The sequence below is a fragment of the Bemisia tabaci genome, chromosome 6 (assembly GCF_918797505.1).
Source record: "Bemisia tabaci chromosome 6, PGI_BMITA_v3".
Lineage (NCBI taxonomy): Eukaryota > Metazoa > Arthropoda > Insecta > Hemiptera > Aleyrodidae > Bemisia > Bemisia tabaci.
In genome coordinates, this window is record NC_092798.1 from 44,202,757 (window position 1) to 44,228,196 (window position 25,440).

At 41.6% G+C, this 25,440-nt stretch overlaps 1 protein-coding gene across 1 annotated transcript; it reads left to right on the forward strand.

The window, feature by feature from the left end:
- The first annotated feature begins 4,169 nt into the window (after window positions 1-4,169).
- Window positions 4,170-25,238, forward strand: LOC109036413 (sodium channel protein Nach-like). The gene is made up of 7 exons (XM_072301936.1): window positions 4,170-10,207; window positions 11,883-12,045; window positions 13,360-13,493; window positions 16,173-16,291; window positions 16,577-16,867; window positions 21,975-22,137; window positions 22,773-25,238. The coding sequence occupies exons 1-7, from the start codon at window positions 9,951-9,953 to the stop codon at window positions 22,990-22,992; spliced, it is 1,347 nt and encodes a 448-aa protein (XP_072158037.1). The 5' UTR covers window positions 4,170-9,950; the 3' UTR covers window positions 22,993-25,238.
- Window positions 25,239-25,440: the final 202 nt, after the last annotated feature.

Sequence of the window (25,440 nt, forward strand, 5' to 3'; positions counted from 1 at the left end):
GTACTGAGCTATGCATACTACGTACTATGTACTGCATGTATGTGTGTATGTTGTTACAGAGATTCTCTGCCTTCTGGAAGTGCTTCACTCACGTTAATACCCGATTTTTTTATTGTGGAGATCAATCCTTGCATACGTCACAGTTAATAACATCAGCATCTAAATGGATGAAATTTCCACATCCTTTTCTTCAACGCTGAGGATTGTCGTCTCGTTGCTCCTGCGAGCGAAAGTTTCGTATTATAACTTTGCTATTCGTCTAACGGCGGTGCTTTAAGCTTTTCAATTTTTAGTAAGCTTTTAGGTCACAGTGACATGTCGCAAAAATGTGTGTAATTTCAGCCAGCGAGGCAACAGAGCCGCTGCAGCTAGTGCTGAAACAGATGGGGAGGTCGTTAGATGATACGGGCTCAGTCAGTGCGATACCGAAGCGAATCAACTATTTTGTTGCGGCCTCGCCTCAAAAAACTAATATACAGATCATGAAAACTGATTGTAAACAAACCAAGATCGGGCGTTGAAAGCCGGGTCGGGGTGGGTGTAACGAGGGGTGGACGTCGTCCTTCCGCGACCGCCGCACGTGGGTTCGGAACCCTGGTTTGGCCGGATTTCGTCAGGATTTGACCTGTGTGCGATGCGGAGGGAGTAACCGAGAAGTTACATGCGGAGGTCATGCGGTTGAATTATACGTTTTTGAATGCTCATTAACTAGCTGTTGTACACTACTCTTCCGTCGAGTTCTTCAAAACTTGTAAAAAACCTACTCGCGCAGAAATTAAAACTGACAACTCATTGCCTCATCATCAACGGAATCAATGGACCACTAGACAAGGTACGAATTTAAGCAATCTGATACATGTTTCTTAACCAGAATTTCACGTAGAGCACGATTCGCACAACGAAAATTATTTAAACCAGCTCCTAACGAAGATATCAACGTTTTTATTTCACATTGGTCACGAGGACTTTGAACTGCCCGCTCACAAGAAACTCAAAGCTCTACGTGAGTCAAATCGCGCGCTACAACGGTTTCAGCAAGCTTCTCGGTCGAGCAATGTTCATTTCCCACCATGTGTTGTTCAAACTATTAGCAATTTCCTATAGCTGAGCCAAAGCGTCAAGATCGAGGTTGCCAGATATGTATATCGCAGAGACTGTTATGATAACGTTTAGCGCGCGATGTGAATCACGTAGAGCATTGAGTTTTCATGAGCGGGTTATGTAAATTCACGCATCAAGAACCATTTAATATCTTCGTGAAGAGATAATTTCTGTAATTTTTCGTTATGTGCATCGTGTTCTACGTAAAATTTTGGTTAAGACACATGTATCAGAATGCTGCAATTCGTACCTTATCTAGTCGTCCATTGTTTGGCTGAAAACGTAAGTCCATTCCAAGGTTTCAAAATTGTCTTTGGACCGATTTTTTGCAAAGATGACAATCTTGAGGAATCTTCTGGAGAAAATATCGTAAAATTTCTTCCTATAACTCCATCCAAGTTATAGTGATAGTTTAATGATCAGCCTATCAGTGTCCGCTGTCCGCGCATAATCGAATCGTTCATGGCAATTCTCAAACTTCCCGGTGAAAGAAGAAGAAGAAGACGGGATCTGGTGTTGCATGCGTAGATATAGCCTGGAAGATGGGTAGAAGCGGGCCTGGTGCTGGAAGCGCTTCAGATGGAAATCGACTGAGGAACTTGTCCATGATGTCTTCTTGGTAAATGGTCGCTATGTCAGCAGAATGCATAGCTCGGAGTATCTGAAGATAGTAGAGTATTCCAAAATATACTCTGGAAACGAGGGGGTGCCATTGATGTCCGGGAAGAGGAAAATAGTCGTTTGTTGCTATTAGATCGTCTAGGTAACTTAATGTCCGGTGAAGATGTAGGGAAGAGGGACGAAAAGTCAAAACAGCTTTACGCTTTTCAAGTGTAGGAAATAACTAGGGCTACAAGACAACTAAACTAGGGCTATAAGATTTTCGAGTTTTGAATGAGGTGGTTTCTTGGCGTCTAAAGAGGTGTCTTTGATTGGTATTGTTTGATTAATAAGGTGAGCATCCTGTTCAGTTTTAACTGGAAGAATAGCAGAGCTTCTGTAATTTTCAGAGATTCCAGTCCGATGTGATTAAGTCTGCTGTGACTTTTTCAAGTAGGTTGGGGGTGGCCTAGCGACAAAAGCGGACTAGATATTGATCTGGAAATAGGTTTGAAGATAGGCGAGGAGAGATGCTCCGAGCACTATTTGGAATCAACCTCTTTTGCGAAAAATTCAAATCAGTGATCAACCTTGAGGCCAATTTAACATTTCTCCCTTGAGAGGTTACTACAAGTATTCCTCTGGTGCAGTTTCATCCAGCCTCTAAGGTAAGCCGGAAGACTAACTGTTCAACTGTTCGACAAAAATGCAAGTGCTTCTTGGTCTGACATGCACGCGTACACTGAGAAAAAACTATGGCTTATAAACCTATTAGTGGTAAATATGGAACACCACTAATAGTAGTACCTCTACATATAATAATAGCACATATACCTTAGTTATGGTCTCTGTACCTTAATTAGGTACAGAGACCTTAGTATGGTTCACAGACCGAGAATCATTAGTTTATTTACGACTATTATAGGTGTTCCATATTTACCTCTAATAGGTTTATAAACCATAGTTTTTTCTCAGTGTACATTATTCCCTATACAATATACTCTACACGCTCACATGTCTACCCTTGCTACTCTTCGTGTATTACAACTTCATAAACATTCACCCTCAGATCTTAACGCCAACAACTTGCCGCTTCATCCTCAATTACGATTCTCTAACTAAGTAGCGATTTGAATCGTCCGATCCGTTTCACACCCTCAAAGTGGATCATGAACGAACATGCGCGATGGAAAAATGCCACGAACTAATCCGAAACCTCTCAATTTTTCCGGAAAGATGTCACGATCTCACCGGTTTTAATTTTTATTCTCCCTCATTGTCTTGGCGGGCGGAGCGTTGGATGTCCAGATGTCAATGAAAGAAAGACTCTTTTCGAGCTCAGAAGTTGGAAAGTTGAGATGATGAGATACGGGCGCTAACTTGGGCTCCCCCCGGCCGCCGCGCCGCGAAGTGAGATATCAAGATCCGGGAGCAAAATTATTCCATTGTTCGAAGGGTTACCGAGTTCATTCATTCATTTGCCGCCTTTCATCGCCGCGCCCAGCTTCTCTGAACTCCTTCCAACCTTTTTTTCGTCCCTCTTTTTAGAGCCTCTCCGCTCCTTAATTATTAATTGTGGGGTGGAGATAAATATATGCCTAATTTCTCTCCTTCACAACTCCCCTTCTCCCTAAGCGGAAGTCTTTGATTGGGCCAACTTTTGATTTTTGCCCCTGTGACGCGTCATTGAAGCGCAACCCCACGATCTTAAGGACTTGGAGCTTCAGCGATCAACCCGTGCGCTCTGCGGTGAACCAATCTTGCGTGTGCTTGTGCTCTCAATGCTGTTGTGTGATATCTTTTCGAAAGCAAGCAAAGGAGATAATTAAAACATGTTGTAATGTTTTTCACAAGGCTAAAACATTAAAAACACTAAAAGGCAGCGTTTCGAGCTGTTACCAGCTCATTTTCAGCTGCAACAAAAATACAAAAAACAGTAAAAAATTGAGCGGCCACCTTCGATAAAGCACTAAAACATAGCCCGAATATACGAATAAAGGAGAGAATTATAATAGGAGGAGGCACGGATACAGTTGTGGCAATCTTGTGTTATCTCCTCCAGGCTGGAGTTTACATCGAAGAAAACATTGTTTAAAACATGGGTAAATAAGGCTAAAATATCCAAAACACTGAAAGGCAGGACATTTCGAGCTGTTTTCAGCTTATTTTCAGCTGCAAAAGAACTCTAAAAAAAACAAGTAACAAATTTTTTAAAAGTAAAAAACTACAAGTAAAAAATTATTTGTACATGGAGCCTCCTCCTTGAACGGCCGAAATACACGTCAGTATAATTACATTTCAGCTATTTACAGAAAACAATTTACACACAGCTACAGTACATGTTTATACATCACTACAAATTTAAACACCGAAATTCGAACAGAATTTGTGAACCTTCTAAAATTTTCCATACCGAGTTTTTCGTGATATAATTAGAAATTTTGTATATAATGAAATTTCTTTATGTCTACTCATACCTGAGCTGGCTGATGAGCTGTCTTGCTCTGGCAGATCGAGCTGAAAGATTAATTCATCCGTTAAGTGCGGTATGTTAGTTTCGGCTCGACAGTGGTGTGGTACCCTGTGGCACATAACGTTAAGAAATTCCAGGAGGCTTTATGTGCCTCTTGCAAATGCACGCTGTTTCTTCAAGATTCTTTTTCCTTCTCTAACAGCTCCTTTGCAACATAAAATGGGTTTTCCTCAAATGTTTTTTTCAGGTTTGTTAAGAAGTGCCGAGGAGGCTGGTTATTATTTTGATAAATTATAAATTAATTTTTTTGTTTAAATTATTTTAAATCATAATTAAAGTTCCATGACTTTTATACTGCACTTGGGCAGTCTCGAAATGAAGTGTGTTAAATTCAACTTACGCAACACGTAAATGACCAGCATAAAGAGTGCAAAACTCAACTTTGCGACTTGTTCATGGGTTCAAATCACGTGCCTGAGCGCACACGACTGCAGGTAATTTGTATAAAGAGCGTAGAACTCATCTAACACAAATACAGATATTAGCATTAAGAGGCAAAACTCAGCTTATGCTACTGCACCCTCCTTGTGTCAAGAGCGTTGGACTCAATTTACTCTCGTACAGATTTTGGCATATAGAGGTAAAACTCAACCTATGCGCCTGCAGATAAAATGTGTGAAGAGCGTAAAACTCAACTTACACCGGAGCAGACAAAATTTGGTTCATACATGAAAGTCAACTCGTGCCACAACTACGGTTTTTCGCAGAAAACATGTAATGTGATGGAAAAGGGATATTTTCTAACTAGAGAAATAAACAATGAAGAGGTAGAAGGATTTAATACAGGAAAAACGGCACGATAATAACACACATTGAACTGAGATTTCACTACAACATGAGACGACTGAATTATCAAAGTCTCAAGTTAATTAACTTTAGGACAGCAATAGTAATAAATGTGTATAAAAAAAAGAAAGAATGATGAAAAATGGACAAGAAAAATTCAGCGTTTCAAAAGAATTTTAATGAATCTAAATACTTGTCGAGATTCATCCAATAAAATATGTAATACACAATTTTGTCGATTCACGGGCACCCGCAGGGGCCAGTCGCCCAGTCGCCCATCCTCTCAACCTGAATAAATTGTTTAAAAAGTGAAATCATTTGAAACAAGAAACCCACAGCTTAGCAGTCCGACCGCGTTGTTCAAGTTTCTGGAGATTTCTCTCGAATTTTTCCTCACATTGAATAAACTCACTATCCCAGCGGAATCATAAATAGAATTGGTCTGCAAACTTGAAGAAAGACCCTTGGATCCTTTTCAAGTTCAACAGGAAGCTAATTAGTATCAAAAATAATTCTCGCAATTGCAAGACAAGCCAAAGAGTGCGCTCTTGCTGCTCGTGAATATGCATGCCCTTCCATTATTTTCTCTTCAGAATTAAAGGCATAAACAGTGTGAAATAATCTTTCAAACCACAGCCATTCTCGAATCCCGCGGAACCTATAAATGACATTCAGATGTAAAAACCACTTAACCTGACAACTATATTCGAAAGCCGGAGATCTGCAGCGGCATTGTAGAGAATGTCAAGCGCTTTTGTGTATAATGGCTGGTCAAAAGTAATGAAGGCAGTTTCCTGATTCAATTCTTTTGCCTTTTGAGATGCTGTAGAAAGCGCAGTGTAAATACTACCGTAATTTGTAGGTCGTGAATTGATAAGTGGCAAATGAGAAATGAAAGATGTTTCAATGGGAAGTTCCGATCGCTCCTTGAAACCAGCCCAACCGGGCTCATCATCAGGATTTCTGGTTTTACCAAACAGCGAAAAAAAAGCAATTATTGATGTAAAAGTCTCTTGAGGGAGTCATCGTCGACCCCTGGAGGAGTGGAGGGCCCTGGGGAATCAGGGAGAACGTGCGGAGCCGTTTTCTTTGGGGTCATTTTGAGGTCTGGTAACAAAATAAGAAACAGATTGTTAAAAAAAATTAGAGAGCGAAAGTAAGTCAAAAGATGATGGTATGATTTTTTCGCAAATAACTTTCTTGTAGTCCAGGTCTTCGATTTTAATCTCCGCGCTCTCCTATGGGTTTTTCTTCTCAAAAGACGGTAATTTAATTGTGCCGAATTTTTTTTTTTTAGGATAGTTGCGGTGTCTTACAATTAGTATAGACACTGTATCGGAATGACGAAACATTCAATCGATTGTTTGAGTGGTTTACTCTGATACCGTGACGAACATATGACCACTTTCGCACCCCCAGCGATGAGAGGAAAGTACACTGAACGATTCGTGACGTTAATATAGGGTAGCAACCCCTGCAACGCGGCATTCCTCTTTCGTGCTGTTAATAGCGGGTAGTTACGCTACCAGATAAAATGCCACAAGGAGGGGGTGAGACTCGAGTTGATAGTGTCGCGGGGTTCGCTCATCGGTGCTTTCTCCGGCAACTCCGTTAGGATCTCCTCGAACGGGGCACCAATTTCGTCGAGTACAATTTCCAGTAGAAAACCTGAGTAATCTGTGGAGGTTGGGAGCCAGGAGCGGCGAGTTGAAGGCTTCAAGTGACCTTTAGGAACATAAACGGCCTTCTGCGCAGCTTACGGTTGTTTCAGTTACGAACTAGCCCTTGTTATGTGTCATCATACCCCGTTGATGTAATGGTTCGGACCACGGACGGGGTGATTGGAATATTTGTGTGATGAGACATCACACAAATATGATGGGATTTGACGAATTCAGAGCTAAAGACGGCAGGTATGCCATTTCGTATCTCTGTGGATAGCCTTTTTCGAAGTACAAACGGAATTTTTTAACTCATTGTTTTACCCACTTTTTAATCTTTGGTCCTGATTTCTTACTCTTTTTCTAATTTGACTATGACGTCATTTCGGGCCCTTACTGGTCCATCTCCACGTCGTGGCGGTATTTTTTCATGTTTGTAATCCATTGTTTCCAATTGGCTGGATTCATAACTTTTTTTCAAATTTTTGTAGTTTTACTCGAGTCCTCGCGATACTACACTTTTATGGAAGAACGAATTCACAATGAAACCTTTGTCTTGCTGTAATCTGAACCTATTTCGGAGTAACTTCGACATCGCAATATACGTTATTCTACCCGTGCAGTCCGCCTTTGAGGACACGTAATTTACCAGTGGAAAAGACCCTAAATTTGCGATCGTCGCGGGTTGATGCTGACAGTAATTTTGCTACACCTACTATCCGTTCCAATCGCGCGGCAGCACGAATTTACAATGTTGTCGTCGATCTTATCGCACCTAGAATTAATTTTACCTCGATTATAACCTTATAATCTATACAGGAAATAAAAGAAAAAAAGTCCTTCGTGGTTGTTAATAGCTTTAAGAAGACTGAATTAGAGTTCTAACACAGATGTTACGTTAACTTGGTGTGTTGATTCTGTTCTAAGGGTGGTCTGGAATAGAGGAGTCACGCGAAAATGGAAACGGAGACCCAAAGGTCGCTGCGCCCTCTTCCTCGGTTTTCTTCGTACTTACGGAGAGAAAGCGTCCAACCCAGGTGGAATGTACATCTACAGTTCTGAGTCAAGCTTATCGGAAAGGTACGAACTGTTACGATTTAATTTAGGATAAAGGTATCACCAAACTGGAGTGATCCTAACGGCTGAATGTTAGCATAAAGTACTGGCTATTCCAGGGCACGCACGGTCGATTTTGCTGCGATTCAAAATTGCCATGTCTAACTTCAGGTACTTATTTATACGTAGAAGTATGGACGTATAACTATGCGGACCAACTGAACATGCGGACTAAAATATGATGCGTGGAGGTACTCACTGTCGCCCATTTTACGCATGGCCGTAATTTACTAAACGAAATTTGTACGCGGACAAAAAGTCGTTGACGAAATGTCCTGAAACAGCTTCCCTCGATTTTCTCCGTGTGTGCTGTGTGATGTTCACGGGTGTTGCGAACTTCTTTATTCCTCGCTTCTTGAGGTTCCTCCGATAGTGAACCGATTGGGATCGAGAAAAATTCAATTATTTCCGCACCATAGAATAGGATTCTATCGTAATTACTTACTTGATTGAAATTCAGGTAAGTCCGAATAATACACGTGAGAAGTATAAACTAGCAGGTGACGACAATAAAAATTGAAGAAAAACAAGAACTGAATAAGACCCGGCAGATTTTGGGTAGATTGGCTGCAAGCAAGCAAGTGTGAACTCTTTAGCAAATGTCATGAACCGCGGATGGAAGATAATACCAGGGATACAATTTTATACATATCCGAGCCGTATCGAGGGCGAATTCAGCGAATTTTTCAGAATCAATTTTCCTAGTATACGCTGAAACTTGAAGGATAGTACTGAACCTTAAGACTTGAAGAACTGAAATTTGAAAGGTTGTACTATTGTTATTCTATTTCGATGCTATCTGGGGATTGCGTCGAAATAGGAGAGCACAGTCATTTCGATCAGAAACTTGGTCGTTCTCAATCGGCCTGATGAACCGACCCTGCTCTCTACCTCGTAATAGAAGTCGTATCTGGATTATACGGTCTAGTGGGCTTTAACTGTTTCTTTCATACTACTGGCACTATGAGTAAATATAAAATCATGAACCCGTGGAGCATGTTATAAATTGTTGGGCACATATGTGGTCATCAAAAATAATAACCATTGCTTACCTAAAGCATCTCTAAGCTTTTGCTTAGCATCCGGCGGATGGATGGCCGCTTGGTTTGGGTCGTAATTCATTGTTGCCGCCACAGCCTTAAAAAACATAAAAAAAAAAAAAATGAATTAAAAATAATATTGTTCGAGCTGCTTCAAAATTTTGTGAGTGCTTGCGAACAGCGCCCTCTGGAAGCAAGGCTCAGAACTAAGGGTACCCCTGGGTAAAGGGCACCAAAATTCCCCTCCTCACGGATTTTGAATTTAATGGTCTATAGCCTTTCAGGGTCCTAAAACATGGTTTTAGGACCCATGAATTTTCAATTTCTTTATTGACTCTGTTATATTCAGCTATCGCGATTTCATCCGATTCTTTCACGAATTCAATTTTAATAGGACGGCATAGCCAAGCGGAGGGAGGTCCAAACTATGGCATTTTCATCATCCTTTTCAGGGCCGGATTTACCTACTTGCCGTCCATGGGCCGCCTGTATTTTGCCGCCCCCTTCTCATTCGTTTTGAAAGATCACTGAAAACCATCAAATGAACGTGCCAGCGGAGGAGGGGTGCACAAGACGCGTTTACTGGTGTTGAACACATTTTGTGGGAAAGCCCTGTCAATACTACTAGCAAAAGTTCACGGAACTTTGTGCGAAAGTTAAGTTTCGTAAACCTATCTCTGTGTGGACAAGGCCTTCCATTCATGAGAAATGAACGAAAAAATTATGAAAGAACAAACGTGAATGTAGATTAATGATCTGAACTTCCGCCGCCGCCGCGCCGCGCTGACCGCACCGTGTTTGGCGCAATGCGTGAAGTATTCCGACAGTCTCGTAGGCGCTGTGAGTTTCACGCCGACCGCTGCTGAACGCACTGTGTTTGACGCAATGCGTAAAGTATTCCGACAGTCTTATAGGCGCTGTGAGTTTCACGCTGACCGCAATGACCGCACTCTGTTCGATGCAATGCGTGAAGTATTCGTGCAGTCTTGTAGGCGCTCTTCCTTCCTTCTTTCTGTCTTTCTCCATTTTTAAAATTATTTTTTATTTTTATGCTGAAAAGTACGCACAACTCCTAAGAATAAACACCAGAACTGTATTTAATCGGGCATTTCTATGTTGGAATACTCACTCTTAGTTTACGTTACATGGATCTTGTTCACGGCTCGTAGGTTATTCTGGATTTTCACGTTGATGTTGATGGTGGTTTTCATCGTCGCTCTACTGCGAAAACCATGGCATCGTTTCCGCAACAATCCGACCGTCATATCCATCGACAAGAATTTCAGATCCTGGCGCACCTTTTTACCCGCCATCACATTTTGCCCTCTCAACGCTTTCAACGATACCAAGGCACGCCAAGTCATCAAAACGTGAGATTCGATTTCTTTCGTCATGTACTATCGCCGAATTTACTTTCGCGCATAGGCCGCTCCAATAATCAAATGTAAACTATGCAACACTCACATACGAGGTCTGTTAGATTAGAAACCGGATTTTGGTGATAACTAGCCCAGTGTGCGTCCGAATTAGGTTTTCTTGAGCTTTCCTGATAGCTGGTAATATACTTAAGAACGCTACGTTTACAGATTTTATTTATTTTGATCAGTGTTTATTCTGTGTCATCTTGAATACGAGTAAGTCAGGTGCGTTTTGCGATTTTCATCATGCGATCGCTGATAGAGCAAAGGTTCAACATTAACTTTTGTTTTAAACTCGGTATACCTTGTACCAAACTTTTGGTATGCTAAGTAGAGTTTACCAAGATCATTTTATAAGTTGTTTCCACTGTTTTGGGTGGTTTAAACGATTCAAAACTGGTCAGGAGTTCGTCGAAGATGAGGAGCTTGGGAATCGATCATCAACGGCAACTGGCATTTGTCACGTGGAAGAAAAGCGGGCAAAAGTGCTCGAAAATGGTCGTTTCGAGCTCGCTGAACAGTGTAATATTTCTGAGGGCTCTGTACATACAATTTTGATAGAATATATAGACACGCATCAAGTTTCAGGTACACTTGCCCCTTGATTGTTCTCCGTTGAACGAAAATCCAACCAAATGTCAATTTCCCTTTAGCTGCTTGAACGTTCTAACAATGATCCTACATTTTTGGATAGGATAATTTTCGGTGAAAATACTTGATTGTACGCCTAAGATATGAAGACGAAACTCCAATCATCCTTGTGGGTTGAAAAATGTAGTGCAAGACCGAAAAAAGAGAGACAAGTTCGGTCAAATATAAAAATCGCAAAACACCCATGAGGTTGCCTTACTTCAACCCACATACCAACGAAGCTAATGAAGATTTTTCAATTTGTGAACGTAGCGTTCTTAAGTATATTACCAGCTATCAGGAAAGCTGAAGAAAACCTAATTCGGACGCACATTGGGTTAGTTATCACCAAAATCCGGTTTCTAAACTAACAGACCTCGTAGGAACGAGTGCGTCTTCATGAGAGCGTTATCAGGCAACGCGCCGCGGCGCGTTGCCTGATGCGTTGCCTGATAACGTCTCTGGTGACTCTGCGCGAAACTAAATTCGGCGATAGTGCACTGCATGCAACTTATTATGACTAAAATATGTATTAGCGTAATTTATTCACAGTCCAACGAAACTCCAACCTACCGTACACTAGTGCACTGACGGCCATTTTCCCGAAAATTAGATGCGATCAATAAGTTCAGACGATCTTGGCCAGTTTTGATATGACTTTTAAACTTTAAGAATTTCGAGGTAAACGCCCATACCATCCGGTTGAAGCCAGAAACCACTCAAGGTCAGAATTCTTCCAACACTCACCGAAACGGGATAACTCCATGCTAAAATCTGATCTTCTGGATCAGTTCTATCCAAAGTAAAACTAGTCCTGGAACATACGTAGATAAGTTCGTCGTGGTTTCATATAAGTTATCGACACTCCTCTCAAATAACAACAATTTTTTCACAAGAATTTGGCACAAACAATTTTTTTGTTTGGGTAGATCACTAAACTTCATGATCGTTGATGGTTTCCCCCTTTTTATTGAACGCGGATGGTTTGGTATTTCAGGGTGTGGAACGTCAGCGAATCGGAAGCTAAATTCAACTACTACCTGAATTTCACACGACAAGTGGTGAATTTAAATTTAAACCGAAAAAGCCTCTCGAATTTTGATATCTATGCTAACGATTCCAGTTTGATGAAGATTAACATGCTAGACCTCGCCATGCAGGTAATTTATGACGGTCACGAAAATTTAAAGTTACTAAGTATCAGGCAGCATTGTACACTCTGGATCAGGCAACAAGTTGTTATTCCGGACAAAGGTTTGTATGTGAATAATAACCAAGGTGTTGTGTTTAATATTTATTAATGACTGAGGTACCCTTCGGCTTATGCTATCTTCGGAGTACAAATTCTTAGGAACATAAATAACTAAAAGTTTTAGAAAAATTAGAAGTAACTTTGGCCACAATAAGAAATGAAAACGGATATATTCAAATATTCAAACGGAAATAGAAAGAGCAACAAACCCGCTCATCAGGAGGTGCAGCGACTTATCAATGAGGCAGGAAAGTTCCAGCGAACGTAATATCCATGTATCGGTGAATTAACCAGTGCATGTAGCCACAATCAGCTAATTCGAATGTTTACGATTTTCATAGGTGTAACGCGCTGAACTTATTTGACTTTCTCTTAATCTTGACTCTTCGTGAGATGTCCACGATGTATTATTGTGACAACTTGTGTAAAACAAAGTGTGATAGATTTATGTTCGAAAGAATCTGTACTCCGAAGATGGCGTAAGTCGAAAGGTACCTCAGTGATTAATAAATATTAACACCTTGGTTCTTATTCACATACAAATAAAATGATGTTGTTTAAATCAAGCCTTATTGACAAAGGTTTCATTTTTGTCATCCAATTTTTTCAGTAATCAATGAACTCAACGCACTATATAAAGTTTGTTTTAAGCTTTGTGAATTAGCATAAGCTCCCACACCCGCATTGTGGGATTGTTCAAATCGTACATCAGTTATTTATAGTTGCACAATCAAAGGTGCGTTTTTAAATGATGCTCTGTAAACTGCGCTAATTTTCAGCCATGGATGCGGATCAATTAAGTAAAATTATTTTAAGTTTTTCTTAACTATTCGTATGAAATTTTGATTGAATTTAATAATTTCGATAAAAAAAGAAAACTTGAAATTCGTGACTTCTCCTTTTTTAATTTTGAGTTTCCTCTTAAAATACAGAGAAAGGGAAGCAAGAATGATAGATGTTGACCGTGAATGACTGGAGTGAATTAGGTCAGAACGACTGATAATGTAACAGATTACTATTAATGTATAGGTAGGGAAGGGGGCGGGGGGCCCGCTTACGCCGAATGAATTTGCAACAAATTTGCATGTAATTAATTGAACTCACAAAATTACTGTTGAGCAACGACTTATTACTCCCATCTATAGCTCATTTGCATATTAACACCGGTAGTGAACTTGTTGAATCGAAGAGACCTCTGCATGAGCTTTGATTCTTTTTGCAGGTGGCGAAAGCCTTTTCAGCAAGATTAAACGTTCATCAAGAAGGGTACAACAGCTCCAAGTTTAACCTAAGTATCTTGGAAGTGGGTCTGTGTCAGACTTTTGGTGGGGTTCTGTCCGAGTACTTTTCCTTCAGGTAAATCCACGCTAGTTTCCATAAGAGCATGCATAGCATTGCGCGACATCATTATTCCCAACGAAGGGAGGATCAGAAGTGCACTTCATTGCCGAATCGGCCCACAGTAATTTCTTGAAAACAGGCCTATTCATCTGACAACAATGTCAGTGTCAGCTGACAAAATGTATATGTTCTCTTAAGAGGTTAATAAAAGTTTTCAGTCTGTCTTTGACATCTACCGAGAATTGTTTTGGTATTTATTTATAATTACTACGTAATTATATATTTTTCTTATTAAAAACTAAGAAAAATATGGTGACCTCGACGTGATCTTCATCTGCGCAATTTAGAAGACGTCAACGAAAATTAAAAGTTTTCACAAAAGTGGAATATACGGCCGAAATCAGTATTCAACCGTACACTGCACTCTTTTTCCCTTGCCTATATTTTTATCCAATGGTTTTTCATATGGTTAAGGTTTTTAATGAGGAAGTATTTCTCGTGGATAATGAAGTTCATATAAATCTAATTCCATGCAGTGATCGATTTGATCTCCGTGGGATAACAATTCCAAGCAGTGATCGATTTGTTGTACGTCGGTCCTGACAAGGCTCTCAAATTTGGAACAGCAGCTATATGGAACACTGCAAGTGTCGAAGTCCAATGGCCAATTGTGTGGATACATGTGACAACCGCCGTGTCATTCTCTCGCCAGCTAGGATATTGGACCAGGACAACCTTCTTGGCGTACCCTTGCAAGGGGTCTTGGCCCGTATGATGGTTCATTAGAAAGAGATTTGCCTTTGTGGCATTTACGATGGATAAGGCCTTTACAATGGCCTCCGAAGTGACTGCTTCCGGGGCGGCGAGTTCTGTTATCGCAGGGTCCGTATTGTCCCGGATCATCCAATCTCCATCTGGCCTACCGCCGACAGTCTCTGCGAGGCCTGTAAGAACGATCCCCGCAGCAGCACTCGCGTACAGATTTCTAATTTCAGGCGGGTTGCTGCTAAATGTTGTGCTGGCCCACGCCGCAGCATACCCGGCGGCTCTAGAGAGATTAACATTGCTGAGAATCGGGAGTTTGTGATTGTCGGGTAGAGACGGGTCAACGCCGACGGGGATGGGCTATAGGAATGGGCCCTGTAAGGCCCATTCCTATAGCTTCAGTGTGATGCAACCCCAAATGACGTTCAATCCCATCACATCTTATCGCTTCTTCATTTTCCCTTACCTCCAAGCCACATGCCCCACATATCCCCACACTGTTATCCCAATTATCCATATTTTCAGTATTAATGTTCAACAACTTATCTTCCAACTTATCATCCAAAGTACACCCAACCAACGTCCTCTCTAAGTCTACCATAGATTCCTCTCCAGTCCTAGTGTGAAGAACAAAATTAATGGGAAAATTTTCAACTTACTGACATCTTCATTCAAACTTCAAACGATGAAACAATATTACTCAGAATTAAGTGGTTATGGAATGTAAACAAAATCATGGTTCTTTGACCTTGAGAAAATGGGGGGGGGGGGGGAAAGCGGCAAGCGGATTTGCGTGGAAAATGAACGTTTCCGTTTCCGGTTAACTACGTCCCTCCTGTTGAGTGGATAAGTTCGGGTTTTGACAAAGGAGGTCATTGAAAGTTGAGGAAACTAAAATATTTATTAAAAGACTGGGCGCTACAAACAAGAGCTACATTGCGACTGACGCGACGGACGAAGTCCGTGCATAAAGAGAAGAGAAAAATCTTAGTCAGCAGAAAATGAGCATTACCTACATCGGCTGCGCCGCACTCCAACACCTCCCATTGGAACTGTTGGATCCAACCAAGGAGAAAACCATGAGAGGGGTTACCAGCTGTGGTCCGCAGGATTGCTGAACCTGTGACAACAGTCCCCCATATGGTTCCGCAAGTTCCTTATCGGCAGCAGCGGCATGGTCCGCAGGTATCCTAAATTGGTGGGTTCATGCGTGATTTTTCTGGGCCTCCGAGGCCTGATGGCCCAACCACCTCAACAGCGACCCCCTGGACCCCCAGGAATGCAGTTCCAAATGATGCCTGGACAAGGACCACCCCGTGGACCTCTCATGCCACAAGGGGTCCCCCTGGAGGGGCGTCCGGATTCGTCCACGGTCAGTTTTCTATGGTCCGGATTCGTCCACCGATGGAAAAGGACCGATGTCCGGACTCGTCCACGGTCGAAAAACGCATTTCCGGATCCGTCCACGCGAAATAAATCTACTTATTTTAAACGGACGATGTGGCAAGAGCGCCGAGAACCTGGATTTTTCTACACCAACTTTGAGTCAGGTGAAATCTGCATCCTTTTATTTCTAAAGTGTCAGGAAAAATATTTCTGAGGGCACCATGTATCGCATTTTCGAAATCAACCATGATGCGTTTAGGAGTCCAGTCTGTGCAAAGGTTCAATATTTTCTTAAATAACTTTTCGTACGTTTCTTGACTTTTGTCAGGGAGCAAACAAAAAAGTAGAGGAATGGTCAGCAAGGTCCACATCCCGGAGGACCCAGACCTAATTGGAACATAACACCCGGTATGCCTCCTCATCTAATGCAGGGCCGGGGGGTCACCCTCCATATCATCAAGGTCCCCCCACCATAAAGTTACCTCGCTCAATTAGCTCTGTTTTTTGCAAAATATGTTTCATGATCCCATGTCTCTGTCGCAGCAAATCGGAGTCCGCAACCAACTTCGACCCCCCACAATGCTATTACACCAGCGCCAGCTGCTATGGTCTTATGGAATTGCAGAATCTTTTTGATGGTGGGAAGGCGAGTACAGTTGAACGTATTACTTACCTAAGAAACATCGATAATACTTCAGTATACCCCCTCTAATTAAACTTTAAACCTGAATGGCTCTTGACAAACCTCAGCCAGATTAGCAGGCAATTTGTTTCCATCTTCGCTTGTTTCTATTTTCGCTTCGTGCGGACGATTACAGAGTTGAAACGAAGAGAGGTTCGAAAGGAGTCTTCCACAATTTATCACATTTTATGTAGGAAATATCGTGGAAATGTATCCATCTAATTTTAAAGTATCCTTATCAACTTGAGGGAGCTTACGATCGCGTAAATGGCATTTCAGGTCTACATCCACTCGCCGTTCGAGGTGGCGACATTGGAGAGCCGTTACGTGTTCATTTCGGCTCACCGCTCGGTGGGGCTGGAGTTCACTTCGCAGGAGATGCTTTCGGCGGATAGCGTGCGGTTCCTCTCGGTTGCCCAGCGAGGCTGCAAGTTCATGGAGGACGTCACCTACTCGAGCATCCCCGTCTACAGCTACAACATCTGCAAGATGCACTGCAGGAAGCAACTGGCCATCAAGTTTTGCAACTGCTCTCCGTATCTCTACTTTCACGTCGGTCAGTAACGTACAGAGAATCTCAAGTTTCAAACTAATTGCATCGAGTCAGGTGTAGAGGGTGGCTATCCTAGCAAAACGGCTGAGAGAGCCAACCTCTATACTAAACATCGGGAGACGTGAGATGAAATAAACACGAATGAAATGGTGATGAATAATCTTTAATAAGTGACTAAAAATGAACAAGAACAGAAATGACAATGATATGATGGGGACCTCTCTCTACAAGGGTGGATGCAAGGGGAATAATATGTGCTCTCGGTGTACCACGCCTATGCTGGGGTAAATACGCGGCATCGCCTGAAACAGATGAGTATATATTCATCTGTTTATATGAAAATGTCTACATTAATCGAAAATGTGAATATTTATGTGTTGTACATCATGTCAAGAGTTAGGAGGTTACCTCCTCATCATCGCTGTCGAACTGGATCGGCTCCTGAAACGTCAAAAGTCTAACTCGACGAAATCAGTTAGGTAAGAGATATTTATAGAGGTCTTAGAGAGCCTTAGGAGGTTACCACTTCCTCGTCATCCTGGTCAAACACGATCGGCCCTTGAAACGTCAAAAGTAAATACAGTTAGGTTAGAAGCATGCATCGCGTATTTCCGCCCGTCTCCGTCATTCTGAGCACACTTTATAAGGGCCGGTGCAAGTGTTTCCTCTTGCGGCTCGAACAGACACATCAACTTAACTCCCCCGAGTCCACCTCGAGTCGGGCTCCGGTGCCGGTGAAAGAGACAAACAACGTAAGCACCCACGAAAACCCGTCTCGAAGGAAAGACGATAGAATAACAAAGACGATAGAATAAACCGATAGATAAACAAAGAGGATCTTATATGTCTTATACTTTACGATTTTTCAAATTGAACATATTCAAAGCCCGAATGAAAATTGAATATATCCAAAAACAGATAAAACAGTTTTAAAAACAGTTTTATTTATTTATTTATTTTTTATTTTTTCATTATCCCCTCAAGTAGATTTTTATCTGAAGAGTATATTTTCCAAATGCATCAAAATTCAGGTATAAAGAATGACAACTAAAGCACAGCTGATTACAGCTCTGCTATTTGATTGATCCATGAAATCATGTAGAACTCTTGTCAGATAAGTTGGCAGTTGTTCTCTTTCTGTTTCCAAGCGACTGCGCTGACATTGTGCGATACCGAAAACCATCCGAAATCCAACCGTCCTTATGGGACTACTGAATCCAGGCGAATTTATAGATGGCCATGGCTCCTGATCCTTCTGTGTTACAGGCGCCTTGCGTTTGCGTTTCTTAGGTTAGCGTGGGATTAGCCCTTGTGTGCTATTTGAAGAAGTAAAAAAAAAAAAAAAAAAAAAAAAAAAAAAAAAAAAAAAAAAAAAAAAAAAAATGGCAAATATATTGCCAGAATCGCGTAGTACAAAGGGACATCGGCACGTGGGTGCCTCTAGGGGCGGGTTACATCTAATACAATGATACATGTTACATGTAATAATCGATTGTTTTCTGGGACAGTTAGTGAAATTTTGGGAAAATTCGCATGCGGAACTAATAAATTCCCCGTTCTTTTGCCACGCCATAAATGCCTCGTTCTAAAAATTGCGACACTCATTCTACATGTTATTATTATCAAATGTTATTCTACAGTTTATTACCAATATTAAAATTTACAAGAGTCTTGGCCTCTTGGGTTCTGGGGAGTCATCTGACGATTCTGATGGCCCAATGACGTCATTGGACGATTCTGTTGGCCCGATGATATCTGAGGAGTCTTCTGTTGCTGAATCATTTTCCTAAACAGAATAATACGTGTAATTAGAAATATGAAACATAGCAGTAAAAGAAAAAAAAATAAGTAGTAAGAAAGTAGTAAATAGAATGAAGACTTAACTCATTTTGCACAGGGAACGATTTATTAAAGATTTTTGAACAAAAAATGAGATTCGGCAACGTTTTTTCAAGATGGCGGCTTTATCGGCATCACAGCCCTGCGTTTTTTTGGTCATGTCACGTTGCATGGCATGTCTTGATTGATTCTTATGAATTTTTTAGCGCTGAGTTCGGGTCAAATATCAAAAAAATTCCATCACGTCAGGATTTTCCGCAAATTCAAAATTTTGGTTTTTTGGGGGAAAAATTTCCGAAAAAATGAGTATCGATATACTTATCCATGCGTATCACGTCGAGGTTAGGGTTATTTACTATTATCGCGGCCCGTGGTGGATTATGCGTATCTTCCGGGCTGGAGATGATTGTGTTTCTCATACCGAACCCCTTCACGGCCCCCCCTCGGGGCATAGGGTTCCTGTAAGAGGGTTATATCTATGCACTGCTTGGAATTGCTTTTTCTAAGGTCCACCGCCGCCTTAGCGCATCGGCCTATGTTTATTTGGTTTACTTCCAAGCAGTCGTTTAGTACTTTTCGCGGAGCTGTCATCATTTGTTATTATTGTTTAGTCCGCGAGTAATGGTTTACGTCCGCGTAGCCCTTCTTGATGCAGTTGATGCATCTTACGATTTTATCGGTGCAGGTGTCCTTCATGTGGCCGAACCTTGCCCACCTAGAGCACGTCGGACCGGTGTCGGTGCACTGGCGTGCCGCGTGGTTAAAGGCCAGGCAGTTGAAGCACCTCCTAGAATCGAAGTGCTTCTTCGCTTGGCCACCGCACCAAGTTCCGAAACTCAGTGTTCCTAATTCCGCGATTTTAGATTGGATCTCCGGAGAGGCCTGGATGATCCATTTGTTGGTTGCCTCGTTTTTAGATTTACCTTTCACCATTCTGACGATAGAGGTGGTGAATTTTTCTTTCAAGATTAGATGCAACTCGTGGTTATTGTCGTACAGTGCTTCAATAGTTTCCTCTTCCGAGAGGTGACCGGGGGCTTCTTGGATCTCTACCCCTGTGAGGATGCTTGAGATTTCCTTAACTACTAAGTTAGTGTCAGCTAGAGCCTTTGCGATGATGCTATTAGCTTTGTAATTGTTCTTTAAAGTTACGACGACCTCCCGATGTTCATAGTCTCGTTTAGTTTTCAGTACGTATAGTCCAGATTGTTGTAGCCTTACGTTTTGTTGGACGATGTCCAGTACTTGGTCCGCATTTAAGGCTTTGTCAGAGTCTTGGATTTGTAGGATTGTCTCGTTTGCGTTTTCCTCCCGTTCAGGAGCCGGAGTGGGCTTGGGAGTAATTGCGCGTTTCGTTCTAGGTAAGTTGTTCTTTGGCTGTGCGGGCACCAGTGGTTGCCTTAGGGGCGGCCACATGGAACCGTGCGTCTGCGGTGAGAAGTATGGTCGATGAGCATGAGTGGGTGGAGCCATGGGGTTTGGCCTCAGTGGAGGGAAAGCGGTATGTGTATCGTCGCGTAGTGGTTGCCTGTTCCTCACGGCAGGTTCTATTAAGGGTCTGTTTTGTTGAGACTGATTATTTTGGTTGTGATTGCGATTGGTGCGGTTAGAGTGATTGTTTAGAGCATCCGGTTTATGAGTATGTTGAGCGTTTATCTAAGGCAGCTGTCATATCTGAAGAATTCAAGTCTATCTTGGGGAAATTTTTGAAGATTTAATGAGGACAGAAGAGAAAAAAATCTTCCCAGAACAGTAGACCAGGAAACAGCACACCTTCGGAAGCAGTCATGTTAAAATCGGAGAAAACAAACATCATAGAATTAATTTATGAAACAAAACGATACAAAACAATAAAAAAGAATAAATTTTGTAGATTGAAAGACTAAAATATTTACTCACAACGACTGTAAACTTGAGAACTTAAGATTTCCAACGCTGCAGAATGGAGATGAAAACACACTATTCCACCAAACTCAACACTACGAAGACGAGAAGACACCTCTGAGGAACCGGACGCAATGAGACGAAGACGACGAATACGCATGGTCTATCGAGACTAGATCTGTCTTTGCGTTGAACCCCCCGCCCGCACAACTGCACAGTCTCTCCTCACCCATCGAAGTTTTGGCGTGACGTCAGCAGATTTCACTCGAGATGACGTCCCGCTCCCCGCCTTGACAGAGATAGCCATCTATTTTCAAATTTCCCGCTTGAAAAGCATATCGACGGTGAAACTACCAAACCACGTATCTCGTTTGCGGTGTTTAAAAATCTACGCTCACATTTTATTTTTTTGAAGTAGACCAAATCAATATCATTCCTTGAAATTTTCACGGAATTTTCTCCGCACAAAGAGGAAAAATCACAGAAATTTTCAAGACTGGATGTCAAGTAGTTTTTCATTTAAAAAATAAAGTATGACAGGAAGTCTGCGACGTCGCAAACCGAGATACGTGGTTTGGTAGTTTCACCGTCGATATGTTAACGTAGTGCGTAGTTAACGTCATACGTTCGTTTTCAAAAAGGAAGGGTGTAATGTATGTACTTTTTCGCAGCCATTTTAAAGGTGACGTGGTCGAACTGGCATGCGATATATCGCATCTTTTAGGTCAAAAATCTCGGCAGATTTTGAATTTTCAGCAAACAAAAGGACGATAGCCCCTGCGCATGAGCCTGAAGAATCATTCAAAACCCAAAAATCGGCAAGGTCCAGAGAAATGAAAGCAGGATAGTGTTTGGAAAAAAACATCGCATTCATTTTCTCGAAACTCAACGTCGTTTGAGTTTCGCGACGTACGAGGATAGAACTATCAACCCACCTTAGTCCCTCCGATCAATTTACAGCCTCGAGTGACAGGGTAGTCCCTCAAAGCGAACAATCCCTTACAACATTTTAAAGATAACAATGGCCGAAAGTTTCGGCCGACCCTTCAACAGTATGGAGTTTTAAGTGGTTTGCACCGAAAAAAAAGTAGCTTGGATCAAGCATGATAATTCTTGAATTTGCCGCCAAGAATTTTCTTTATCTTGCTTTAAGCTGACTCTTTCTTGATTCGAGAAAAATAATGCTTGGGTTAAGCTAAAAAGTAGCTTATATTAACCAGCAAAATTCTTGATTTAAGAAGAAATACTTCTTGGCGGCAAATTTAAGACTCTTTTCTTTCCAGTGTGGTATGACAATTTTTTCAAAACCCGACTTATACTCCACGAAATTCGTATGATTTTACTCTCATTGTTTTTACGAAGGACCCATTTTTCGGCCATCTTTCAGATCCGGTTCAAGTCTGCGACTCTCTCGGTTTGAGGTGTATGCAGAAACACTTGAAGTCCATTTTAAAGTTCGAGGACACAAACGGCTCTAAAATAGACTGTGGCTGCATCCCGAATTGCAACGAAGTCCTTGTCACCTCGTTTACGGATGAAAATACTGTCTGGTAAGCACTTACCGAGAGAATGATCCACCGAAAATATGATGCCACTTTCTTGAATCAAAGGGCTGGTGTAATTCCTCACTGTAAAACATGATGGCTTGTATTGTCCGTTTTGGTAGGTCAGGTCGTCAATTTCATCCCGAGCTTAAGATGCCATTTTCCTCGTTAACACTCGTATCCATTGTGAATTATTTTGCTTTGATTTTTTGCTCTCTTACAACCTGTTGCTGAAGTCCTTTACCATTCAATATGTTTTCTGAACTAGAGGTTGATATTTCTCGTGCGTGACGCGAGATATCGGTCGCTTGTTCAGAAAACATGTTGAATGGCAGAGATCTAAATCAAGAATCAATCAAAAACTATTGCAAGAAACCCAAGAAACCCTCTGAATTTCAGCAAGCAATTTTTTGAGGTTGACAGTGCAACGAACATGTTGCCTTTACGCTAAATAATATGACTGCTGCTTGAAAGCCGTGTGTTAAGTATACTATTAAGTGCGAAAAAGGGAGGGTCTTAGCGCAGGTAAAATCAGAGTTAATAATAGCCATCGAAAAATCAGGGATTGATAAAAATCAAGAAATTTTAAAACGAAGGACAAGACGCTCTCCGTCAATGATTAGAAACTTTTCTGTTTCCAGGACAAACGAAGTGGAGTTGAATTTCTCCCGCTACGCTTGGAACATCCAAAAATTCTCGCGAGAGAGGTATATCAGGAACGTTCTCTACAACGTGGAAGATTTCGTCGTATCCGTCGGGAGCTTTGTGGGGTTGTTTCTCGGCGGCAGTCTTCTGTCTTTAGTCGAGTTATTTTACTTCTTCACCCTCCGCCTTTTCTGGTATTTACAAGGACGCAGCTAGGAACATGGACGTTCTATGAGAATTTAGTGAAATAACCGTCCCCTGAGACTAGGCCACCCGGCTACGGGGCCCAGACCTCAAGAGAGAAAAGGAAATCAGAGAAAGGAAGACGATAAGTTAGACTTTTGAAACGACAGAACACAGCAGGGAACTACACACACTACAAAAAGGGACTTACAAAAAGGGACTTAAAAAATGGTTGGGGATAAGTCCCCAACCTTTCAAAAATATACTCACATCAGGACGCGCGGTCTCGACCCGGGTCTCACAGGAACTGACTTCCCCAACGGCTCCTGGGCACGCCATCCCTGATTGGCCGATCCATCCTCATTTGGCAACTGCAACCAATCAGAGATGGCCCACCCGGAACCACCGGGGAAGTGTCGCCCTCTGGCGAAACTACTTTGATATACCTTGCTACACCCCGAAGATAAAGAGCTTGATGCAAAAACGGCTTTTTTCGCCCCCCCCCCCCCCCCCCCCTGGAAGTTCCTCAGACTTTGTCTATTGATTACTCATACTTGAGCGCTTCTTTTCCCAAATTTTCAGACCCCCAAAAAATTTTGGGGGGGAGCTAGGGGGGGTGGAAGTCAAAACCTATGAACCTCGATATCTCTTGAACAAAGAAAGATATCGAAGTCCGGTTTGGACGAAAAATCGTCTGCAATTGCATACTTTAAGATTCTAAAGGTCGAAATTCCGATATCACATTTTTAAGTCAACATATGTGCTTTTTTCCAGTTTTTAGGTCTAGAAAATTTCTTTTAAACGAAAAATTTACTGGCGATTATCACTTTGTCTTCTCTATCCATCTAGTGGAACAGACGGATATGGCGGTTAAGTTGAAATGTACTTTATTCTCTAAGAAGAATTCGGAAGATCTGCGCGATCCAGTCCTACCTGCTTGTTCTGCGCCGATCTTCTGAGACATGGAATTCAAACCTAATTTGCGTTTCCCGGGCCATCTTGATTTTTGGATTTATCTTCCTGGTTAGCATTCATTTAATAAGTAGAGAGGTAGAAGAATATATTTAATTCAAATTAAGTGCTGTAATATTTTTTTACTTGCATCCCTCACGGAGCATATACGGAATGATCGAAAGAAATATGGCGATTATCACTTTGTCTTAGATTCATCTAGTGGAACAGACGGATATGGCGGTTAAGTTGAAATGTACTTTATTCTCTAAGAAGAATTCGGAAGATCTGCGCGATCCAGTCCTACCTGCTTGTTCCGCGCCGATCTTCTGAGACATGGAATTCAAACCTAACTTGCGGTTCCCGGGCCATCTTGATTTTTGGATTTAGCTTCCTGGTTAGCATTCATTTAATAAGTAGAGAGGTAGAAGAATATATTTAATACAAATTAAGTGCTGTAATATTTTTTACTTGCATCCCTCACGGAGCATATACAGAATGATCGCAAGGAATATGGCGATGATAAGTTTGTCCTCTCTTCCATTTAGTGGAACAGACGGATACGGCGGTTAACTTGAAATGTACTTCATTCTCCAAGAAGAATTCGGAAGATCTGCGCGATCCAGTCCTACCTGCTTGTTCCGCGCCGATCTTCTGAGACATGGAATTCATTCTGGTTAGCATTCATTTAATAAGTAGAATAAGAAAGTAAGTTTTAGTAAGTAAGTTGGTAGAAGAATATATTCAATACAAATTAAGTGCTGTAATATTTTTTTACTTGCATCCCTCAGGGAGCATATACAGAATGATCGCAAGGAATATGGCGATTATCACTTTGTCCTCTCTATCCATCTAGTGGAACAGACGGATATGGCGGTTAAGTTGAAATGTACTTTATTCTCTAAGAAGAATTCGGAAGATCTGCGCGATCCGGTCCTACCTGCTTGTTTCCGCGCCGATCTTCTGAGACATGGAATTCAAACCTAACTTGCGTTTCCCGAGCCATCTTGATTTTTGGATTTAGCTTCCTGATCTGCATTTATTTAATAAGTAGAAAGGTAGAAGAATATATTTAATACAAATTAAGTGCTGTAATATTTTTTTACTTGCATCCCTCACGGAGCATATACAGAATGATCGCAAGGAATATGGCGATGATAAGTTTGTCCTCTCTATCCAACGTGTGGAACAGACGGATATGGCGGTTAAGTTGAAATGTACTTTATTCCGTACCGATCCTCTGAGACATGGAATTCAAACCTAACTTGCGTTTCCGGGCCATCTTGATTTTTGGATTTAGCTTCCTGGTTAGCATTCATTTAATAAGTAGAGAGGTAGAATAGGGTGTCCCACTTTGAGGGTCACTTCCGAATTTTGATGATGGTACCCTCTAAATCGTTGACCCACTCATAAAAATAAGATTGCACTAAAGAAAAAAATTCTAAAAAAATTTTTAAGGGTTGCGCACGGCCAAAAACTACCCCCCGGAATAGGGCAAAATGCAGAATTTTGCCCATTTTGACGATTTTT

Bases quoted from the DNA above. Each gene is read 5' to 3' on its own strand.
- LOC109036413 (XM_072301936.1), top strand. From the start codon at position 9,951: ATGTTGGAATACTCACTCTTAGTTTACGTTACATGGATCTTGTTCACG. The intron at 13,494-16,172 runs GTAAATCCACGC...TCTCTGTCGCAG, and splicing joins TCCGAGTACTTTTCCTTCAG to CAAATCGGAGTCCGCAACCA. The intron at 16,292-16,576 runs GTATTACTTACC...TTACGATCGCGT, and splicing joins GAAGGCGAGTACAGTTGAAC to AAATGGCATTTCAGGTCTAC.